General features: G+C 54.1%; 1 protein-coding gene across 3 annotated transcripts; it reads left to right on the top strand.

The window, feature by feature from the left end:
- Positions 1-1713: 1713 nt before the first annotated feature.
- On the top strand, positions 1714-17961 carry FGF1 (fibroblast growth factor 1). Of its 3 annotated transcripts, XM_085236762.1 has the most exons (5): positions 1714-1901; positions 3200-3243; positions 14266-14442; positions 16699-16802; positions 17262-17961. In XM_085236762.1, exons 3-5 carry the CDS (start codon positions 14274-14276, stop codon positions 17454-17456), a joined length of 468 nt encoding a protein of 155 aa, XP_085092888.1. In that variant the 5' UTR covers positions 1714-1901; positions 3200-3243; positions 14266-14273; the 3' UTR covers positions 17457-17961. The 3 variants fall into 3 exon arrangements, with proteins under 3 accessions (XP_085092888.1, XP_010717588.3, XP_085092887.1); XM_010719286.4 differs by lacking the exon at positions 3200-3243 and having other exon boundaries at positions 17265-17961; XM_085236761.1 differs by lacking the exon at positions 3200-3243 and having other exon boundaries at positions 1715-1901.
- Positions 17962-20609: the final 2648 nt, after the last annotated feature.

The raw sequence follows: 20609 nt of genomic DNA, 5'->3' as shown, positions 1-20609 counted from the left end.
CTTCCTGCACAACTCATCCTGCAACATGGCAAACAGCTTCGTCTGCATCCCTCTGCCCCTTATTTCTTGCCTCCAGTAGTTCCCTCCTTAGCCAATTTACCCGTCTTTCCCTTTCCTAAGATCTCTGTTACCTTTATGAAGTGATTGTTATGCTCTCAAGCCCACATCTTGCAATTGTTACAAAGAAGACAGCTGCATTCATAGCAGCTTTGAGTTATACAGCGTGATTACAAACAGCCTAATTTTCAGGCAGCACAAAAGAGAAGCTCTTACTCTGGTGCTGTTCAAGCAGTACGATTTCATGGCTTCCTCAAAAGAGAACAGCAAAGTGCCAGAGAGGAATTCCTTACTTTGTACCAAAATGATTAATGGGAAACAGGAAAAAAAAAAAAAAAAAAAAAAAAAATTTCATGTGCTAGCTAAAGATTGCAAAACAGCCTGAAAAAAAAAAAATTTCAGACCTTAATTCTTCACTTATCTCACATGCACCTGAGATGACCCCTTTCACTGCAAACCAAGGCACACCTCCAGATGAAGCTTCCCATCATTGGTCCCATCCTCCCCCCACCCCTGCTGTCATGCACTGCCTGCCTGGTGCTGGGCAGCTTGGTGCTGGCAGCTGAACCTGCTTTGTCACAGCTGTGCTGGGAGAGCTTCTATGCAGAAGGAAATTCAGGTTTCATTGGGGTAAAGGTGAGGCTGTGTGCACTCCCTCCCAGATGCAAGAAGCCCATTCCTTCTTGCCCCCGCCCTAGGATGACTTTGCACTGAGCAAAGTCCCCACTGGAGATCATCCCCATTACTTGGGTACCTCTGGAACTTCAGCATAGGAACTTTTTGTGAGTTTTCTTTATGCAAAGACACAGTTTAGGTGATCCAGTATGTCACGCCAGCATCAATTCTCCCAGCACTCACTGCAATGATGGCAGGGAAAGGGCATGGCTCCTCACTGCCACCACTGGGCTTCCATCCGGAGGGCTGAAAGAAGCAGCTGGGACAAGCACAGCCTTATCCCTGCCATGGTCCTAGGATGTCCCTGAGGACACATCCCCAGAGGAGGCCCCATGGCACAGATGGGCCATGAGTGGATCTGGCTTCACTAAAAATGTAGGGAATCCACAGCTCCCTGCCCCTGGCCATGGCCCCCTCCTCCTCCAGGCACAGTGGGATGCCTGCAGCCCACAAACGGGGATGAGGAGCAGCACACAGGGTTGGGCCTGGCATCGGTTTACGTTAAGCCTGTTGCAAGCTGCCAACTTTTTTTTTTTTTAACTTATCTCCTGTCAGCTTCCTGGCAGGCTGCACTGTGGGGAAAATGGGCAGAAAAAGGTCTAATAGTGCTGGGGAGCCTGCAGCTCTGGTACTGCAATGAATCCCAGCCTGAGCCCGTGGGGATGGAGGGGGGGGGAGAGGGGGGGCTTTGGGATGGGGCCATTGGGCACCACACATCCACTACAGCCTGTTTGCTGTCATCCCCTGAGAGGTTTGGGGACAAAAAAGGCTTTGCAGCAAGAAATGTAGAAGGAAGCAAGCAGGAGAGCTGTACCAGCAGCAGCAGCAGGGCTGTGCCCACCGCCCAGGCAGCAGGCAGAGGCTCTGGAGCACTGGGCACAGGGTGGGAGGCTGGATTCAATCCTTGTCTTTCACCTGGGCTGGAGGCCAGCCCCAAAATAGCAGTCCAAAAACAAGATCACATGAGAGGGAAAAAATAGCAAGGCGAAGGATTGTCCATACTTCCTTGTCTTATGTGGGCGCAGCGCAGCAGCCCCAGTGACAGCAGCGCCGTCCCAGCCTCACACATGCCGGACACAGTGGATTTTTGCCTGGAAAGCATCACCACCCCAGTGATGGTGCCGGTCTGAGGACACCGCTTCTCCTTGGAGCCTTTCCTGCATGCTGCTGTGAGTGTGTGAGCGTGGGTGTGCGGGCGGTGGGGTAAGGGATAGGGTGACCCAGTAGCACAGTTCTGCACACCCCAACCCAGCCGTGCACATGGGTACGGCTCCTGCATGCACACAGCCTTCACTGTGGGCATTGCAGCCTCTCCCCAAATGGTCTGCAATGGACTTGTGTGGTTCCCAAGCTCACAGAAATTCTGTGGGCTCAGCCAGGCGTGCACGGCCAGGAGAACGGTTGGGGATTTGTTTTCTTCTTTCTGGACTCAGGGACTGAGGACAGGGAGGGAGGCAGGAGACATTTCTGTGCTCAGCAAAGCAGCTGCAAGGCGAGCAATGAGCCTCTGCCCCGGACCTGGTGCATCTCGGGGAGCTCCTTGGACAGAAAGCTTTGCAACGGCTGCTCGCTCCTGGTCTGGGAGAAGAGCAGCACCGACTGCCTGCGTGCTGCTCAGATCCCTTCTGCTTCCGCGCGGCAGAAAGCGGCTCCGTAAATTATTTACTGTACCTCTAAGCAAGCCCAAGAAACGTGCATTATTTACGGCACTCACACAGCAGAGCCATCGGGCAGCGAGGTGGGGGCTCCTTCCCTACGGCACGAGCAGGAGCAGCACGGCCGTGGCCATGCCGAGCCGGGGGGGCAGCGCGGGGCCCGGGCCGCATCAGGGCTCTCTCTGCCTGTCCCCAAACCTGCTGCCAAGTGCGGCGTTTGTGACCAGCCGCCCGGCTCTGCTCAGACCGCTTCGGATCCGAATTCGGATCGGCTGCACAAACGCACGGACGCCGTGTGGCACAGCCACGAGCCCGAGATGCCCGCGGCCGAACGACGCTCCAACAGCAGCGGGGGCAGCTGGCCAAGCTCTGCGCTCGCTCCTTTACCCGCAGCAGCCACGCACAAAGCCCGCATCGGGCGCGGCTCCCTCGGGCCCATACCCCACCACTGGGAAGCGTTGAAAGCCCCGATCTGCTTTGGTCTCCTTGGCCACGGGAGAGGCCGGCAGCAAGCAGCAACCGCTGGCCCGGAGCCGCCTGCCCGCTGGGTGCCCTCCGTGTGCCCGCTGGGTGCCGGCTGGGCGCTCGCTCGCTGCCCGCCCGGTGCCCCCCGTGTGCCCGCCGGGCTCAGCCCCGGGGCGGGGCAGCCGTAGCAGCAGTGCCCGCTGAGCCCGACACGGCCGTGCGGGCCGCCCGTCCCCTCCCACCGCAGCTCCTCGCCAATAGGCTCGGCCGATTTTTTTTTTCTTCTGTTTTTTTCTTCCCCCCCCTCTATTTTTTTTCCCTGTCTCCCCTTCGCTCTGACACCAAAGGCTCAGCCCGGCGGCGGCAGCTCCTCCGCGGGACCGTGCGGGCGGTACGTTACCCGGGATGCTGCGTGCGGCCCCGGACGGGGATGTGGCTGCCCCGGGCTGCGGGCGGGGCGGCGGGCAGCGAGCATCCCACCCCATCCCCATCCTCGCCCCCCCCTTCCCCATCTCACCGGGCAGCACCCAGAAGCATCACCCCAAGCCGCGGGCGCGGTACGGAGGGGCTGGGAGGGGCCCGGGTGCCCACGTGCTGTCAGTGTGCTCCTACCTGGGGAGGATGTGGGGACCGGAGCCGGGCCTCAGGGGGCTCCACGAGGGCACGCATGGGTCAGCAAGGGGGAAGAGGGGTCAGGTTCCTTCTGCAGAGACATTAGGATTTTGGATGTGCTATTTTCTCACCTAAATGGGCCAAAACCCCCCAAACCGGCAGGTGTCACTGGGCTGCTGCCACTGGGAGAATGGAGGGTTTCAAAACAATCTGAGTTGCACTGCAGTTTCAAAATGACTGCAAATTAGCTGGAAGCTGTGGCTAGAAATTTATCTCTGAATTTGAATCCAAATTTTTAAAATGTTTTATTTTGCAAAACCTAATATTAGGACCACCCCAATAGGAAATTTGTTTAAGCAACGTGGTGCTAGAAAATGATTAAAAAAAAAAAAAAACAGTAAAAAGAATTATTAATAATAATTTCCTTAATAGAAATGTCCTGGGCAGAGCCCCAGGTCCCATTGCCCCATGTGCTGTTGGTGACACGGTGATGGGTGGCAGTGGGACCCAGACCTCTGGTGAGCAGCGACCCAGCAGCAACCGCCTGAGCCGCAGGGAAGCTCTGCACACACAAACACGAGTCTGGACTTAAACTGGTTCCCAATTGCAGCGCTCGGCTTGGCGCTGATAAGCAGGACAATGCCTGAGTGTTCTCCCTGCAAAACGGGGTCAACATAGCACTGCTCAGTGTGCAGCACAGACTTGGGTTGGGGCTGACCGCAGTTCGGGTCCAGGGAGGCCTCGGCCAGCCCCAGCCCTTTGGATAACCTCCCCTTCCAGCTCCACCCCGCCCAGGGGAGAGCCTCCCCCTCCCAAGCTCCCCGAATGACTCTGGCCTTCCTCCCACTCCCAAGACCTCGATCTTCCCCCCACCCCAGCAGCTCATTACGCAGCTGGCCACAACTGTGCTGTTTCCCCAGCAGTGATGCGGCTCTGCTGCTGCCACTGCTTCCCCAGCCCTGGGGCTGCATCCCCCACCACAGCAGTGCTGGTGCTCAGCTCTCCCTCTGCTTGCTTTATATGAATTTTCCTCTGTGCCAACTGGCATGAGCAAGCTAAAATGCTCACAAACATAGCGGGGAGCAGCAAGGGGGGGAGCATGAAGGAGATGCACGGCACCCAATGCAGCCAGGCAGAGTGATCAGAGCTGGGGTGAATTTGCTTTGTATTGAGCTTCTCTGGTCTGGCATGGGCAGCAGCTCACAGTGCCAGCCATAGGGATAGCAACCTCCACAGGTTCATCTCAGTCTGTCTCCTCTTGTTTCAATGTACTTCTGATGACGCATTCATAGAGCAGATAAAAATCTGATCCTCTTAAATATTTGCTTTCTTTTTCTGCCAAGTCAGAAATTAAAATATTTATATATAATAATAATAATAATAATAATAATAATAATAAATGAAAGAGCTTAGCCATTAGAAAGGCCCTTTTCTTTCCTCAGTAAGAAAGATGGGGATTTTCCTCCTGGAAGAGCTGTGATACAGAGCATGGCTCACCAGGAGCAGTAATTTCTCTGTGCAGCCCCAGCAGTGCTGCCGGTGCACATCTGCATTTTCCACTCCCATGCACACACTGTGTGCACCCAACACAGGGAAAGTTCCAGAGCTTGTGGCAGAAGCGGTGTTCTGGCTTCCTGCAGGAAGCAATCCCCTTTCAGCTCCATTTCCAGCAGCTCCTGGGGCTGCGTGAGGCCTTGGCGCCGTGCTTGAGGAACCAAATGGCAAATGCTTCCATCCATTTCTCAATACAGTCTGACTGACAGTACATGGAAGGAGGAAGGGAAAAGGATTTTCAAGAGACATTGCAATCCAGAACCACAAACAGGCACATTTCTGCAGGAAATAAGCCTTACTTTAGGGGATTCATTAGAGAAAATTGCAACTTTTCAATGAGGAGATCATCACCAACTTGTACTGCAATGGGGCAATAATTGTTGGTGGGTGCTGATGTCAGTCCCCACCTTGTGTTCCCCATGCATTCCGGGCTGCGCTTCAGCAAGGCTGAGTGCTCCTCAGACCCTTCCCACGTGCCACCTCCCACTGCAGCAGCAAATGCCACCAGCACCTAAACTATCATGGTGCACAGTGACCTCTGCCTCATTCCAGCACCTCCTTCCTCTCTACAACCCCAGGAGCTCCACTGCAGTATTGCCAGGAGCGTTTGCCTCCTGCTTTAAACAACCCCCTTTCATCATCTTTAATTTCTTGACCCTCAAAATGGCAGCAGTTTAGATGAGATGAATAGACACTTCTCAGGAATGTGAGCTCAGAAATAAGAGGTTGCAAAGGACAGTGGAGAAAGATGGTCTTTAGCCACAGATCAACCCAAAAGATGGTCCTTAGCCACAGGTCAGACCATCACCAGCCTGCAACTCAAGACAGATAAAGCCTTGGCTGTGTTTCACAAGCAAGATGCCAGCAGTGCCTGAGCTTTCTGGCAGATCTGCAGACCTGGAAGCATGGGGATTTCCTTCCATCTGCAGATCCCAGCTCCTTCACAGGAGCACACTGAACACAAAATGCACTGAGGACTGGTGTGTACTGGGCACTGATAGACAGACAGAGAAACCCCAGCCCAGTCCTGGGTACAGGGCACGCAAGCACTTGTGCTGTGTCCTGCAGCACCTGCCAGAGTGCAGGGAGGACGGGCACAGCTGGCACTGCCCTCTGGCACAGCACAAGGGCTGCTAACACTCATGGCTAGGGCAGCCTTAGAAATCCCACATTCATTTTGTGCAACTGCACACCATTGATTATCGCCTGTGCTGGAGGCCTGGCTGGCTCTGCTTTTTAAGCCACTCACAATAGAAATCTGTTTGCAGAAGAATTTGCTGAAAACAAGTTCAGCAAGAGAGAGAGGCACTGCTGCTTTGTTATCTCTGCCCCAGTGTGCAGCATGGCCTGAATGAATGCAATAATCCTCCCTTCCTCTCCGCTCGTTAAACAAGAGAGCAGCCTGACTCAGTATTCCTCAGTAAGAGCAGTCAGTACTTTTTACCTTGCATCCAACATCAGTGTCCCCTCTGTTAATGCTGCAGCGACAGACAGCAGCAGATCCTGCAGCCCTGGAGAGCAGTGCCTCGGTGCAGGACAGCAGGATGGCTGCAGGCTGTGGGCACTGCCTGCAAGGTTAACACCAGGCTTCCTCTTTCCTAAAGTCCATATAACAAAATGGTTTGATTCCTCAGCTGCTCAAATGGGCAGAAAAAGGCTGATAATTGTCTGGGTTTTCAGACCTGAGCGTTCAGCACAGCCCCTCTCTGTCCTACTACTTCTTGTCCAAACTGGCCGGGTCTGAGCCCTCCCTAGGATGAGATGGAGGCACCTAAAGAGGAATGAAATCACCCTGAGAAAGTGCACCCAGCAGAGTAGTGCCAGCAGGGGCACAGATAAAGAAAGAGGAGAGCAGAGGGGATTAAAGTTGCCTGTTACAGACACACGGTGGCACACAGTCATGGAAGAAGGCAGGAAAACTGAGAGGCATGAAAGGAATCCCATCACACAGAGGGAGAGAGCAAGAAAGACAGCAGCAAGCCCTTCCCATCTGTACAGCTCTGCCGCAGAACACAGACAGGAGAAGCCACAGAAACACTTTGAACTGCTCCTCCCAGGATGTTCCTCACCTTCCCGTTAGCTCAGCCCTTCCCCAAGGTGGGGAGGTGCTGCTAGCAAGTGGCCGCAGGTCAAACCAACCATGAAGTGGCAGTTTTCTGGCTGTGGTTCCCGTAACCAAAATGCAAGAGACACAGCACCCTGGGAAGGCTGGGGATCAGAACAGAGGCAGAAAAGAGATTTTCCCCCCAGGCCTGCTGCAGGAGCAGGGCTGCCCTGCAGGGTGACATCTCCAACCCACCGATCTCCGACTCATTCTGGTGTGGTACTGTCCTCCCTAAGGTTTGCTCTTTGCCCACAGCAGTCTAGACACAGGGCCGTACGTGACTCACAGCCTTCTTGTGCTCAGAACGTTTGTTCCCACTTCTTAATTTAGAGCCGTGCTCCGAGAGGAGAAATCTGGGCGTCAGCCTTAACCTTGGGACTTTTCTTCCCACGCCTCTGGCGTTGGCAGGCCGGCGGTCCCACCTCTGGCTGAGTCCCCGCAGTGCCCTTCTTTCTGCCTCAGCTCCTATTTCCACAGTGCAGAGCTCCAGCACTGACCCCGGTGCCCCTCAGCAGCCCGAATCCCAGCCGCCTCCTGTGGTTGGGGTGAGCGCAGGGCAGCCCCCCGCCCAGCATTTCCCTCCTCGCTCCCAGCCCCGCGCTCCGGGCGGACAGGAGGGGGAGATCTTCACCGCGACTCACTGCTGCGCTGCGCCGGCTGAGCTCCGCGCTGCTCTTTGCTCGTAGCCGCGCGTTGCAGGCAGGAGCGCTCAGACGGGCGCGTTGTTCTCCACTGGGACGCCCATCTCCCTTTAGATTTAAGTTCTGAACGGAGCTGAAGGGGGCAGAGGGGCACGGTGGGGTCAGTGCTGCGGTGGTGGCTGTCACGCTGGGGAGCTGCAGCCTTCAGGCTGTGTGTGGGCACAGGGCAGGCAGCGTCAGGCGGCTTGGGGCTGGCGTGCTTGGATGAGCCCTTTTGGTGCCCAAAGCTTTGTAGATACAGGATTGCTTGTGTCCCAGGCCAAGCAGGTTTCAAAGGGAAGGCTGCATACAAATTATTTTTAAATTTCTGGAGGATTCATGCTGCTTTTTGTTTGTTTGTTTATTTTTTTGGCTCAGTTCAGTGGGTTTAAAGATCTGGGATGTCCCCACCATCTGTCACCACTGCTGCTATGCTGGGTCATGTCTGGGGGCCAGGAGGGCCCCATGGCGTCCCCTCACCCCATGCAGGTGTCCCAGAGCCAGGCCACCACCAGCTCACAGATGTCCCAGAGCCTTCCAGCCGTGCCAGGCTGCAAATAGCCCATGTGGGTGGCACCTGATGGCAGTGCTCCACGAAGCACTCGGTTCCATCAGATGTTTATAATTGCAGCTGTCTCTCCTGCGCTGCGTTGTTGGCGGCTGCTGGTGTTTGCAGGGATCAGACAGGGCAGATGGGCTGTCAGAAACCACCGGCTGTCTCCACGCTGTGCTAGGGAGAGCAGCAGCCCTGGGGCAGGGCTGTTTTTCTTGGAGCTGCGGTCATCAGCCATGCAGGTGTCTTGAGGGGACAAACTGATGTCCAGCTCTTCCATTCACAGGTGCCTCATGTGCTGCTGCCTGGAGCTTCTGCCAAAGGCTGGCACATCCCACGTGTCAGCTGTGCTGCTCCGACTGGAAATGAGGGTGGCACACGGACACCTGGGGACCCAGTGGGTTGTTCTGAACTGGGAGCACCCAAAATTTTGCCCAAAGACTGCATGCCAAAGAAGCAACATACCATAGAATCATTCAGGTTGGAATAGACCTCTGAGATTATCTGAATCTAACCACTGGCCCGTCCCCACCATGCCCATATCTTGCTCTACAACAGCAGGAAACAGATGGAGGTGCATGCTCACCAGCTGAATGCAGTGGTTCATTATCCCCCATTAATTAATCTGTTTGGATTTTTCTGTAGATCTTCTCAACCACTTTTGTAAAGGTTCAGCTCTGATCTTGCCTTGCTCCAACAGAGCAGAAGGATCTTTCCCTCGGAACACTCCTTGCACATTCTCATGCACTGTGGTTTCAAACAGTACGGCATTTCTCCAGCTCTCAAGTCATGCAGATAAGAAAATTATTATTTATTGGAGGATTTTCCCAGTAATAGCAATTATTATCTCAAGCAATTGTTGCACTATTAAGTTACTGAGCAACAGCATTCATAGCAAAACACAGCCCAAGCTGTTTACTTGGGCACCCATAGCTACTAGACGCTACGCTTAAAGATGTTAAGCAGCAGAACTCAGAGCAGAATTCTTCCAGGCAGTTTTTCCCTCAGAACTTGACAAGCTATATTGCCATCGTACAATGAGTTTGAAATGAAGATAATTAACTCCCCTTGCATTTCTACAGTAGTAAATCACTGCTAAGCTTATGGTGAACCCAGACACCAAGTGATTTTCCTTGGAACAGCACAGACTGAGGCTTGAATTCTGAGTGATGATGTGTCTACTGATGGTTAACCACGGGTATGGATGTGGAGTTTCACTTGGCCTGGAGATGAAACCTTCTGTTTCAGGCATCCTTTGCTTCTCTTGTGAAGGACACAGCACAAGTCTGAACCCAAACTCAAATCCTCATTTTGAAGCCAGAGCCAACCCTTGGTTGAGCTGGGCCGTTCTTCACAGGGGCGGCTGAAGGAAGCATCCCATCTGACAACGTAGGCAAATTCCTGCTGTTCATTCCTCACTTAAGCAGCATGCCTCATTAGCAGCAGCACGCCAGTGTTCCGGACTTGTGTGGTTGATGAGAGCTTGGCATGGCTGGCAGCCAACAGCAGGGTGATGGAGGGAGCACCAACGAGGCCCTTACCTGGAATCAGGAAGGTGTTGCTTGGGGGTGGGGCCCACAGGGTACAACAGGAGAACCACATCACCCCTTGGCACGAGGGCATAGCATAGTGCAAGATTGGGGGGCAAGAATCTGTCGTTTGGAGTCAGGCAAATGGCTTTTCTGGGCAGAGCTGGGATGTGAGTGCAAGATGCAGAAGGGCTGGAGGAAAGCAGCGTAAACAGAGCAGCAGAAGGAAGCTGTGAGCAGCCTGGCCAGGGCTGGCACTGCCGTCTGTCCGCCTGTCTGTCTGTGGGTGTGCGGGGCCGGAGCCAGCAGCCATGGGGCAGCCACACCTGAGCCCAGACAGCCTCAGCGCTCCCAGCTCTGCGGTCTGACATTTCGCAGGGACAGCGGCAGTGGGTGGCAGGGGGAGCGGTGACATTTGGGAGCTGGGCGGCATCACCCAGCCTCACCTCCAGCACACCAGCACACCAGCTGCGCTCCCTCCTGCACCAGCCATCCTGCTCTGCAGCAGCCCTGCAGGCCTCCTCTGCTGCTTTCTCCAGGAAGCAGAGCACACGCAGACCCACGGCAGGGAGAGGGGCACAGAGCCCAGCTGTCAGCTCCAGGGGCTTCTTAAAAGCCACTGCAAGTGAAAGGTGCCTTAACAACATTGGTGCTCAACGTTCTAAGTGAGCACTGTAGCTCAGCCACAGGGACCTGCTAGGAGAGGATTCCTTTCCCCCCTCAGCACTGCTCCTACCCACAGTAGAGCACCGTGTCATCCATTATACTTGATGCCGTGTACAAAACTTCTCTCCCCTCACCCTTTTGCCGGAGAAACTGAGCCCTTGTTCTTCTCTGTCAAGAGTATTCTTTCCACACAACAGGTCCCACACATCTGGCGTGCATTGGGATTGACAATTAAATCCCACACATGAGACAATGGGTTCTGCATCTACAGCCAGCACTGCTCACAGCCAGGTCCACGTTCCTGGTCTGAGCCCAGGCAGGCTGCAGGAAGCGAGACCCTCCTGGCACTGCTCTCCTCCCAGGCTGGGCCAGCTCCAGGAGCTGCAGCTGTAATTAAGTTAATCACCAGATTGCAGGAGGGTGTGGGCGAGGAGGTAGGAGAGGCTGGCAGACAATTAGAAAACAGATCATCATTTTGTTTTCCTGTCTCCCCACGGATGCCGCTGCTTTGCTGAGATGCTGTACTGAGTCCCAGCCTGGGTCTGTATCACATGTGGCTCAAGCAGAACACTTGGCTATGAGCACTCCTTTGTCCCCAAGACATGCATGAGATACCCAAGGACTCCTCTTCTCTGTAAGTGAAGTAGGCACAGTATTACAGAATCATGAAGGTTGGAAAAGACCTCTAAGTCCATCGAGTCCAACTACCACCCCATGGACACCTGTGCACAAGGAAACTGTCTCTTATTCTGGGGTGAGGAAATCCACCCCACACTGTCAATCTCTAATACTTACAATGAATAAAATCCCCATTTAATCCAAGCGGTTTTCCCTATGCAGGCTCCAGCAGTTCTGGGATCCCCCCAGCAGTTCCCTAAAGCCATGCCCATCAGCTCCAGGGCAATGCACAGAGGAAAGCCAGAGCTAAAGTTCTTCTAGAATATTGGACCTGTTGTAACTGCAGGGCTCCACGGGGCCTCTCGTGCAACATACAGAATAGTGACCTCCAGGGACCAGATCTATTCAAAGAGGTCAGAAAGGGTCGAAAGGGAAAGAAGTGGGGAGGACAAAGGAGGTGGACAGAAAAGCACTGCGTGTGCAGTGCAATAGCCAAGAAGTTTTGGAGCCCAGCCATTTTGTTGGGCTTCTACCCCAAAAAATAAGGCCCCCAGTGTTAGGTTCAAGTTCTCTCTTGCACTCTCGCTTTTTTTTTTTTTTTTTTAATTTCCATAAAAACCTAATGTTTTCTTGCCAAAAGTATAATAGCAGGGCCAGGAGCTGTACTGTGCGTGGAATACCGGCTGCACAGTCATAAAAGTCTGAGAACAGCAGCAGTATTTAGCCAGGAGAGACAATGGGAGTGGAAAATTGTGTTCATTCAGCTTTTCTTGTGGAGTCAAAGGCAGCTGGTGAGCACTGAGAGCCTCCTAAAAATAGCCAAAAAAAAAAAAAACCCAACAAAAAAAAAACCTTAAAGGAAATACGTGAAAGTGAAGGCAATGTTCCCAGAAGAGCTGTTCTGTTAAAGCTATCCATAGATGCTCCTGGCTGTGCAGACCTGCAAGTGAAGAAGGAACGCACCCCAACCTGCACCTCACCCATGTCAGCTGTGGTGCTGGGACCCTGTGCAGAGCCCATGGCTGCAGGGTGGGCTCCTCTGCTCCCAGGAGACATCGGGTGCCTTTCATCCTCTGAGAAGGGTTGAAGGAAAAAGTAACTTCCAGTAACCTGCACAACTCCACCGGCCTCGATTAATGCTCAGCAAAGCACGACGGCCTGTCTGGCTTATGGGGTGACAAGCAGGCTACTGCCCAGGGAAAGCCCAGTAGCTGGTGTGGAGCTGAACCACAAGTAAAGTATATGAGCTAGTGGAGGTGACTGTAAAACTTGGGTCAGATCTCTTGGAGAAAGGTTAACGCTTTCAGATTGAAATAGGTCTGGAGCAGTTTCAAGTCTACGGGCAGTGGGGGAGGAACTGGCCAGGAGCCGGACCTCAGGGCTAGGTAGGAACCATTGGGGAAACTCGGATCTGATGCAGTGCTGCTCACTGGGCACTGCTCCAGCCAACATGGTGCTGGAAGCACGATGAGGACAGTTCTACAGGTAGGGCAGTAGGGGCCTACTGTAGAGTAGAGACCTGCCTTCTGATCCTGCAGGACTCGGAGCCCTGCCTGCAGCACCCTCCTGGGACAGAGGCACTGCCAGACAGAACTCAGCCTTGGGGAAGGGAATGCTTCTTTGCTTTACTCTCCTTGGATATCTCATGCTGTTCTGATAAAGACCTGTAATACAACAAAAAGTGCAGCAATGTCAGCAGAGCAGCAAGGACCCAGGCTGCAGCAAGTGAGTTGCTGAAATGCAACAGCCATGGGCACAGAGACAAAAGAAAGAAGCTGCTTACCTTTGGAAGACCTCAGGTATGCAGGGATCTCCAGCAAGATCCCCTTGCCTCCACTGCCAACCCTTACATGAGGGCAGGGAAGGGGTGGATCCTGCTCCAGCCCTTCCATCACTCAGTGATTGCATGCAGCTGAGCTCCTCCAGGTTGGCCCTGCCTTCCCACCAGGTGCTCCATCACTGCTTCGAGCTGTGGCTCAGCATTTCTGCTACAAGACCTTAAAGGGGCACATCTGAAAGAAAGGGATGAAGTCTGGGAACTGACTAGAGAAATGGCTGGGCATGTTTTCAACAACAGCAGTGAAGTCTTATTTCCATGGCTTCAGTCCTTAGTGATCAAAACTTTAAAACAAAAATTGGCACTTTCACGTATTTTTTTCTTCTGCGTGCTTTGGGGATCCACTTGGAGGAACAGTCTCTCCTGATTGACCTTTGGAGGAGAAATTGTTCCTAAGAACCAACCTGGCACCAGCTCAATCCTAATGCAGCTGTAACACAACTCAGTGCTCAACTGATGTTTTCACAATCTTTAAATACATATAAATAGTGATTATGTAGTCCCACAGCATAGCTATGGGAATAAATAACATTTAAAGTCATTTTCTGACCTACTAGACATTACTAGATTTACCCCGTGCCCCATCTTTGTTCATAAATCCACCCTCCATAAGCCTGAAGAACACTGCCTATGAGAGGCAGCATTTTCATGGTGGTTTAAGTGCAGTCTGTGCTGGGCTCTTGGCTTTCTGTCACAGGTGGGATGCAAGGCTGCACAACGTGAGATGGATTTAGAGTTCCATTTTTCCATACACAGTTGATCACTATGTGGGTAAATCTCCCCCTCAAGGCCCGAGCAGTGGAAGCCTCCTATGCCTGCAGTTATCTCCCAAAACATCTAAGCTGTGTTCTGATCCTCAGCATGTGTGTGCCTGGGCCAGGTGAGCACCACAGCACAAAGCAGTGCTTGCTATGCAGCGTGCCGCCTGTGTTGCAATTCTAGTCACAGCCACGACGGGAAGGTGTAATAATGGTGAGAGCCATTAACCCGGGCTGCTGCCTCCTGCGGGTTCCAATCAGACATTGGGTGGTTTCCAAACGTTTTCCAGTGTATAATTTTAGCATGTGCGTCAATAGAAAGCAGAAAGAAAACAGGATTCACTGCGTACAATTAGAGGGACCGCATCCCTGCCGCCAGCGGGACGACCCCAGCCCTCCCACTGCAGGGAGCAGCACCTGTCCCAGCCCCATCCCTCCCGTCCCTATAAGCACAGCACTGCGGGCACCTCGGCACCCCGCTCCCATCTCCCATCTCCTGCAGCCTGAACCATGGCCGAGGGGGAGATAACCACCTTCACAGCCCTGACCGAGCGCTTCGGCCTGCCGCTGGGCAACTACAAGAAGCCCAAACTCCTGTACTGCAGCAACGGGGGCCACTTCCTACGGATCCTGCCGGACGGCAAGGTGGACGGGACGCGGGACCGGAGCGACCAGCACAGTAAGGACCGGCCGGGCTGCTTGGCTCTCCTGCGTGTTTGCATGCCCTGCATTGCTTGGTCAGCCTTACCAGCAGAAGCAACCTGGCACGGGTGTGCAGGCGGCTGTGCAGCCGGGAGGGGCAGCCAGAAGGGGTGCTAATTGCAGGGGATGTAATTGAGGGGTTAATTGCAGCATGCAGGCAAGCAGGGGGAGGAGCTGCAGCCCTGCGCACACCCGCAGCCATCACACCTGATCTGATGGCATCTCTGCGTGTCCCTGGGTCGGGCAGCAGAGGCACTGCACATGCGATGCTCTTGGGCAGCACGGCTGTGCTTCTCACACATGAGTCAGGGGCTGGAGCTCGGCGTGCTGAATGTGTTGTATCTGTGTGCCCTGCATGTAGCATCTCGTCTTCAGTACCTTCCCTTTCCCCTATGTGGTTAATTAAGTTCCTGCAGGATGCAGAGGTCCAAAAGAGGCAAGAACAAGGCTGGCCTGGTCCGCTGCAGCAGCACCTTGCCCCCTGCAGCTCCCCTGGCTGAGCCCCTCCTTAGCAGCCACCTGCATAAGGCACAAAGCAGCTGTGTGACACTGATGAGACAGTTCACAGCTCTGTTTGGGAGCTTTAAGCTCTGGGGGCCACTGCACTTCCAAAGTGCTCAAGAGGATTTGGGGAGTGGGAGCCCAAGGCAGTGGGGCTGGATTCTGCTCTGCTCTGCTCACGGTGCTCAGCAGCACAGCCTGTTATTCCATATCCTGAGTGCTTACTGGAATGTAATCTGCAGCTATTCAAATCTCATATCTGGTGGGGAAGGAGCCCTGGGAGGAGCCCAATTGGCCATATATATTCTAGGAAAATGCTTTTTTTTCCCCATTAAACCATAAGCACCCACGTGGCTTTCTCCCCAGGCTTAACCTTTCCTCCTGCTTCAACGGGCAGCAGAGTTCTGGGTACAAACACCACTCCCTGCTCCTTGCAGCATCCCAGCAGCACTGGGAACAGCCCTGAGTCCCCGTCCTCAGGTTCTCCAGCCCACTCCCAACCCCACTAGCCTGAGCCCTGCAGCCAGCATCTCCCCCCCCCACAGACTCTCTTGCTCCTCACTGGCCGCCAGCCAGGCCATGTGCTGGGAAGCCCTGCCAGCCAGGAACCCCCTGCAAACAATCCTGTAAACATGGACATCTGAGCAGGCAAATATTTACAGAGTGAACGCAGCACAGGGCAGCGTGCCTGTGGGAGCTGCCCCTCTGGAAGCACCGCGCTCTGGGGTCCTGCCCTGCACTGCCACTGGCACCGCTGCTCCAGGGAAGTTCTTATTTTTATCTGACACTGCCTTGTCAAGTGCTAGGCACAGAATGAAGGAGAGTATCTAAGGGGAAAACAAAAAGTCACTCATCCTAGGCCACTGCACCCAGCACTAATTCCATTCCTGGTCCTTCGCTGCAGTGCTCAGCATCCCGAGCCTTCAGCGTGAAGTGAAAAATAAATGTTAAGCGAGCATTTCAGAGCCTTGAGCAGGAAATAAGCTCATGCTCCTTTCCAAAAATAGCCTTACCTTACATGGAAGAGGTAACAATACCCCGTGCCCCACTAAGAAGTAAATAAATTAAGAAAAGAAGGAAGGAGCTGGAGCTAAAGCACCGACTTGTTCTTCACTCCTTGGGCACTGAGTGCTGGAGAGCCATCCCCAGGGCTGTTGCACTGCACCGGTCTGTGCCGTGGGCTGGAACCTTACAGAACAAGGCTCATGGGCCTCTGCAGGATGTCTGCACTGCCTTCCCTCTGTCTGCTGCCCTTCCGCAGCTCACAGGAGGACCCAGCACCTGGATGTATGACCCAGCTCCCCAGGGCACAGACCCTGCCAGGCAGCAAGGCATGGTGCCCTGCAATACCAGTTCCTGAGGTCTGTCTGTCCTAAAAACTTCATACGTCACTCCTTAACTGTCTTGTCAAAACCACAAAGGAAATTTGCAAATTAGAGTCAGAATTAAAACCCCAATTTCCTGTGTCCCATTCCAGCATCTTAACCAATAGGCTGCCCTTCCTGTGATGTAAAATAGGCAAAAATTGGTTTGGTTCCCCAAACATGGCTGTGGGGTTTCTTTGAAGGGGAGGGCACAAGGAGATGTATTTATCACACTCTGTACTGTTTCTCTTAAACTCTTTATAATTCAGAACAGAAACACCTGGGCCATTATCTCTCACCACTTTCCCTTTTTCCATTTCCTTATTTTCCTTTTTACGTTACTGTTGTTGTTTTATTTTTACTTCCAGTTCAGCTCCAGCTCAGTGCGGAAGACGTGGGCGAGGTCTATATAAAGAGCACGGCGTCGGGGCAGTACCTGGCAATGGACCCCAACGGGCTCCTGTACGGCTCGGTAAGCTGCAGCACACATCCAGGAGCCCGGGAGCAGGGATTCGCCATCCCCGAGGCTGTCCCAGAACGTGGGGATGTGGCATGGGGGACATGGTCAGTGGGCATGGTGGGGTGGGCTGGGGTTGGGGATCTGAGAGGTTTTCTTCCAGCCTTAACGGTTCTGTGATTCTGTGATCTGGTGCCCAGGAGCTGCAGGACGCCAAAAATAATCCAGGTCTTTGAGACCCATTGATAGCAAAGTGCGCATCCCTTATCCCTGTTGGTAGGCTTCTCAGCCTCACCGAGGAGCTGCTTTGCTCCCCACGCTCCTGGGCTACGGGCATGGGACTGCAGAGTGAGGCAGGAGCGAGGCAGGAGCCAAAGCAAGGCCCATGTGTGGTGGGCACAGGGAGCGGGCAGCAGCCCCCGAGCTGCATCCTGCCCCACGCACCCCTTCACTGCCCCCACGGCTCTTTTCCAGCAGCTACCAGGCGAGGAGTGCCTGTTCCTTGAGAGGCTCGAGGAGAACCATTACAACACATACATCTCCAAAAAGCACGCAGACAAGAACTGGTTCGTCGGGCTGAAGAAAAACGGGAACAGCAAGCTGGGGCCGCGGACTCACTATGGGCAGAAGGCGATCCTCTTCCTCCCACTGCCAGTGTCGGCCGACTGATTCCCATCCCACAGCTCACAGACACCCCGCCCCGGCGCCGGCCGCCCACCCCTGCTGCCCCTTCCTGGTGTTCCAATGAAGAGCCAAGCGTTAGAGCCCCGAGCCGTAGGTAAAGGCTTGAACCAAACCAGACCCCAGCTGCTCAGCCCTGCATGACCCTTCGCAGTGATGACGAGGAGCATCGAGGACAGCCGTGCACCGTGGATGCGTGGCTTCCAGCCCAGCTGCAGCTGGAACCCAGCACCCCCAGTGCTCTGTGTTACCCCATTTATCCATCCACGTACGTCGCTGCCACAACACCTTCGAGCAACTTCAAACTGCATCGCTGTTCGTGTTACTGAGCAAAAAGCTTGCAGATAACTTCACCATACTAAGCCAAGCTAATGCCAGCCAGAAGCTCCAAGTCCTCAGCATCTTAACCTTCCTTAGAATATTGCTGTACCTCATGCTAATATCTGCCACGTCATTTGTATTTATTTATTAAGTAAATCTGTCCTTTCCACAATCCCTTTGTAAGTGCACGTGGGCACTAAATGCCCTGACGCTGTCCTGGAGATGCTGGAGCAGAGCAGGAGCAGCAGGAGTGCTGCAGATCATGTGGCTGAGGGAGATTCCTCCTGGGTGACAGCTGGGCTGGGGACACAAAGGCAGAGCTGCATGGCTCCTGAATGCTCTTTTCAGTGCTTCCTTCCCTACAGCCCCTCCTGCTAGGCCTGGCTTCCCGTATTGGACAGCAAAGGGAAAAAGGCAGTTTGGTCCATAGAGTAACATAACAGTGATAAACATTCCATTTTCAAATAACAATTCTAGGTCAGTGGTGAAAAGCTCCTCTTCTGATTAGAAAAGATGGATAATTGCATTTATTTTACCTTTATTTTTGTATAATAAATCTTTGGAAACTGCAGAACTGTGTGTTTGGTGGGAGTACTGCACCGCTCTGCAGTGCTTCCCATGGTGGTCGGGTGGGACACAGCATCAGGTGTGTCCTGCTGTACTCACTGTGAGCACACACAGAGCTGGAGGGATCACAGACATCACTTCCCGGTTTTCAGCTACAACCCACAGCAGCCAAAAGGCACGCTTTTACTGTATACGTTAATTAAAACTTTTTAATTAAAAGAAAGGGGAAAGTAACGCTTGCAAAAGTTTACTCAGCACAAGCAACTTCCCCTCCTTCCCTTCAAAAGGAAGGAAACAGCCCTGCATCGCAGGCAGGTGCTGCTCCTGCACTGTACCTGCAGCCGTTCTGCAGCACTGCCTGATCTGTGCATCAGAGCACACCCTGTGCAACCCATGTCAAACACAATCTGATTACAGAAGGTCAGTCAGCAATGATCCGTCAGCTGTGTCCCCGTCACAAGCAGTGCACAGGTACAACTACCTGCATGCCCTTTACACCTCTGTGAGAGCAGCTGTGCTGTGTGGGGCTGGGGCAGGGCTCAGATGCTACAGGAATGGCACACGGGGCTCTGTGCAGGGTGTGGGGCAGGGCTGAGCCCTGCAATCTCTGCTCTCACTGTTCCTACAAACTTATAACCGCTTAAAGGCACTGCATAAGAGTTGAAGTCTGACATTTAAACTGGTACTTAGCAGCACTGGGCAGGCCTGAGTGTGTGCCAAAAGCCCAGCAATAGGGCAGAGGGAGGGCAGGGACAGGAGGACACGGCCAGCTGCCCCATCCCATGCACGACTCTGTGCCAAACTGGGAAGTGCTGCAGGCGATGCACTGAAGTGAGAAAGGAACGAGTGCTTGCACAGGAGAGATGGGTTTTTAATTAAACTGGAAAGTTGGAAAGTGTAACTGCAAGTTGAGCTGTGCCGCCTCCCAACACCTCATTAACCACAGAGCATTCCTCTCATTAGACTTCTGCACTCAGAAATTACCACCTCTGCTACACACTTGACACCCAACTGGGGGAAAACATCAACACTTTGTCTGAAAAATAATCCCCGAGGAGGCCGCAGCGATGGCTTCAGACAGACGAGCAAGCAGGGATGGCGGAACCTGGAGAAACCACACTGTGCTTGGAGAGCTTTGTCCTCAGGGTGAGAGGTGAGCGGAAAAACAACACTTGGAAGGCTTAATGAGAGTATTGCTCGAAGATCTCCAGGAGGCGTGTGGCTGTGAAGGGACAGCGCCGGTGCCACCGCTCGGCCCACAGAAGGGCGGCACACAGCGCGGGGCTCCGCGCTCAGCTCAGGGCTCTGCACCGCGGGTGCGCGGCCGGCACCGGGCAGCGGAGCGTCCGAAGTCGCAGCCGCCACTGCGCGAGGAGCGCTGCAGCTTCTTCTTCCCCTTTAAATCTCACCCTTTACATTAAATAAACAACTCCCTGACGCGCTGCCAGTCGTTAGGAAGGAATGTAAATCTGGGTCTAACGGCTCCCATCCGCTCTCCGTGGATTACACGGAAATGCCCATGAAAGGTAAAGGCTGGGACGGGCTGCAGGGCCGAATTGCGGTCCGGCGCTGCCCGCGCGCCCCCAGCCAGAGCCTCGGTCTCTTTTGCTGGAGAGATGGCACAGACCGGCTCCGTCCCTCGGAAGCCCCTCTTCCACCGGTGATTTAAAAAGAGAGCAGAACCCCCGCACGCAGCGCGGCCGCCCGCGCCCGGAGCAGCCATCCGCACTCTCCCCGCCGTGTCTTCCCGCCGGCCGCCAGCAGGTGGCGCTGCCGAGGCGCTGTGCGGGGCTGCCCTGTCCGTCCCGCTGCGCCAACTCGGGGAGGATGCGAAGCGCCGATATCTGCGTCCGCATCGGGACCCCAAACGGAGCGGAAGGGCACGTCGGGGACACACGGTTCCATGGCGCAGCTCTGGGGGCACCTCATCGCTCCCTCCCTTCCATCTCTCGTATCGGGGTGCCGGGAGCCCCACCCCCCAGCAGCGCCCATCCGGAGTAATGGGAGTATTGTGCTGGGGAACCCTCGCGGCCAAGGAGCCACATCCGCGCGAGGAGCAGGCAGGGAAAGATGGGTTGGGCTCCCGCGAGCCGGGATGGAGCCTTGGATCACACGCAGAACACTCATCCCACAAAGCTGCTTCTCCTTCCTTTTCCTTCAACCCAGCGGGCTGCTTTACCCATGAGACAGCACTCAGACCGAGCCTGAAAAGCCAAAGCAACTGAAGCAAGGAAGCCTGAAATAATCTATTAT

Source organism: Meleagris gallopavo, chromosome 15, assembly GCF_905368555.1.
Source record: "Meleagris gallopavo chromosome 15, MGAL_WU_HG_1.1, whole genome shotgun sequence".
Lineage (NCBI taxonomy): Eukaryota > Metazoa > Chordata > Aves > Galliformes > Phasianidae > Meleagris > Meleagris gallopavo.
This window is presented reverse-complemented; position numbering and strand designations above follow the sequence as displayed.

Excerpts from the sequence above, each read along its gene's own strand:
- FGF1 (XM_085236762.1), top strand. The coding sequence starts at position 14,274 with ATGGCCGAGGGGGAGATAACCACCTTCACAGCCCTGACCGAGCGCTTC. Across the intron at positions 14,443-16,698 it reads GGACCGGAGCGACCAGCACA|TTCAGCTCCAGCTCAGTGCG; the intron begins GTAAGGACCGGC and ends TTTTACTTCCAG. Across the intron at positions 16,803-17,261 it reads ACGGGCTCCTGTACGGCTCG|CAGCTACCAGGCGAGGAGTG; the intron begins GTAAGCTGCAGC and ends GCTCTTTTCCAG.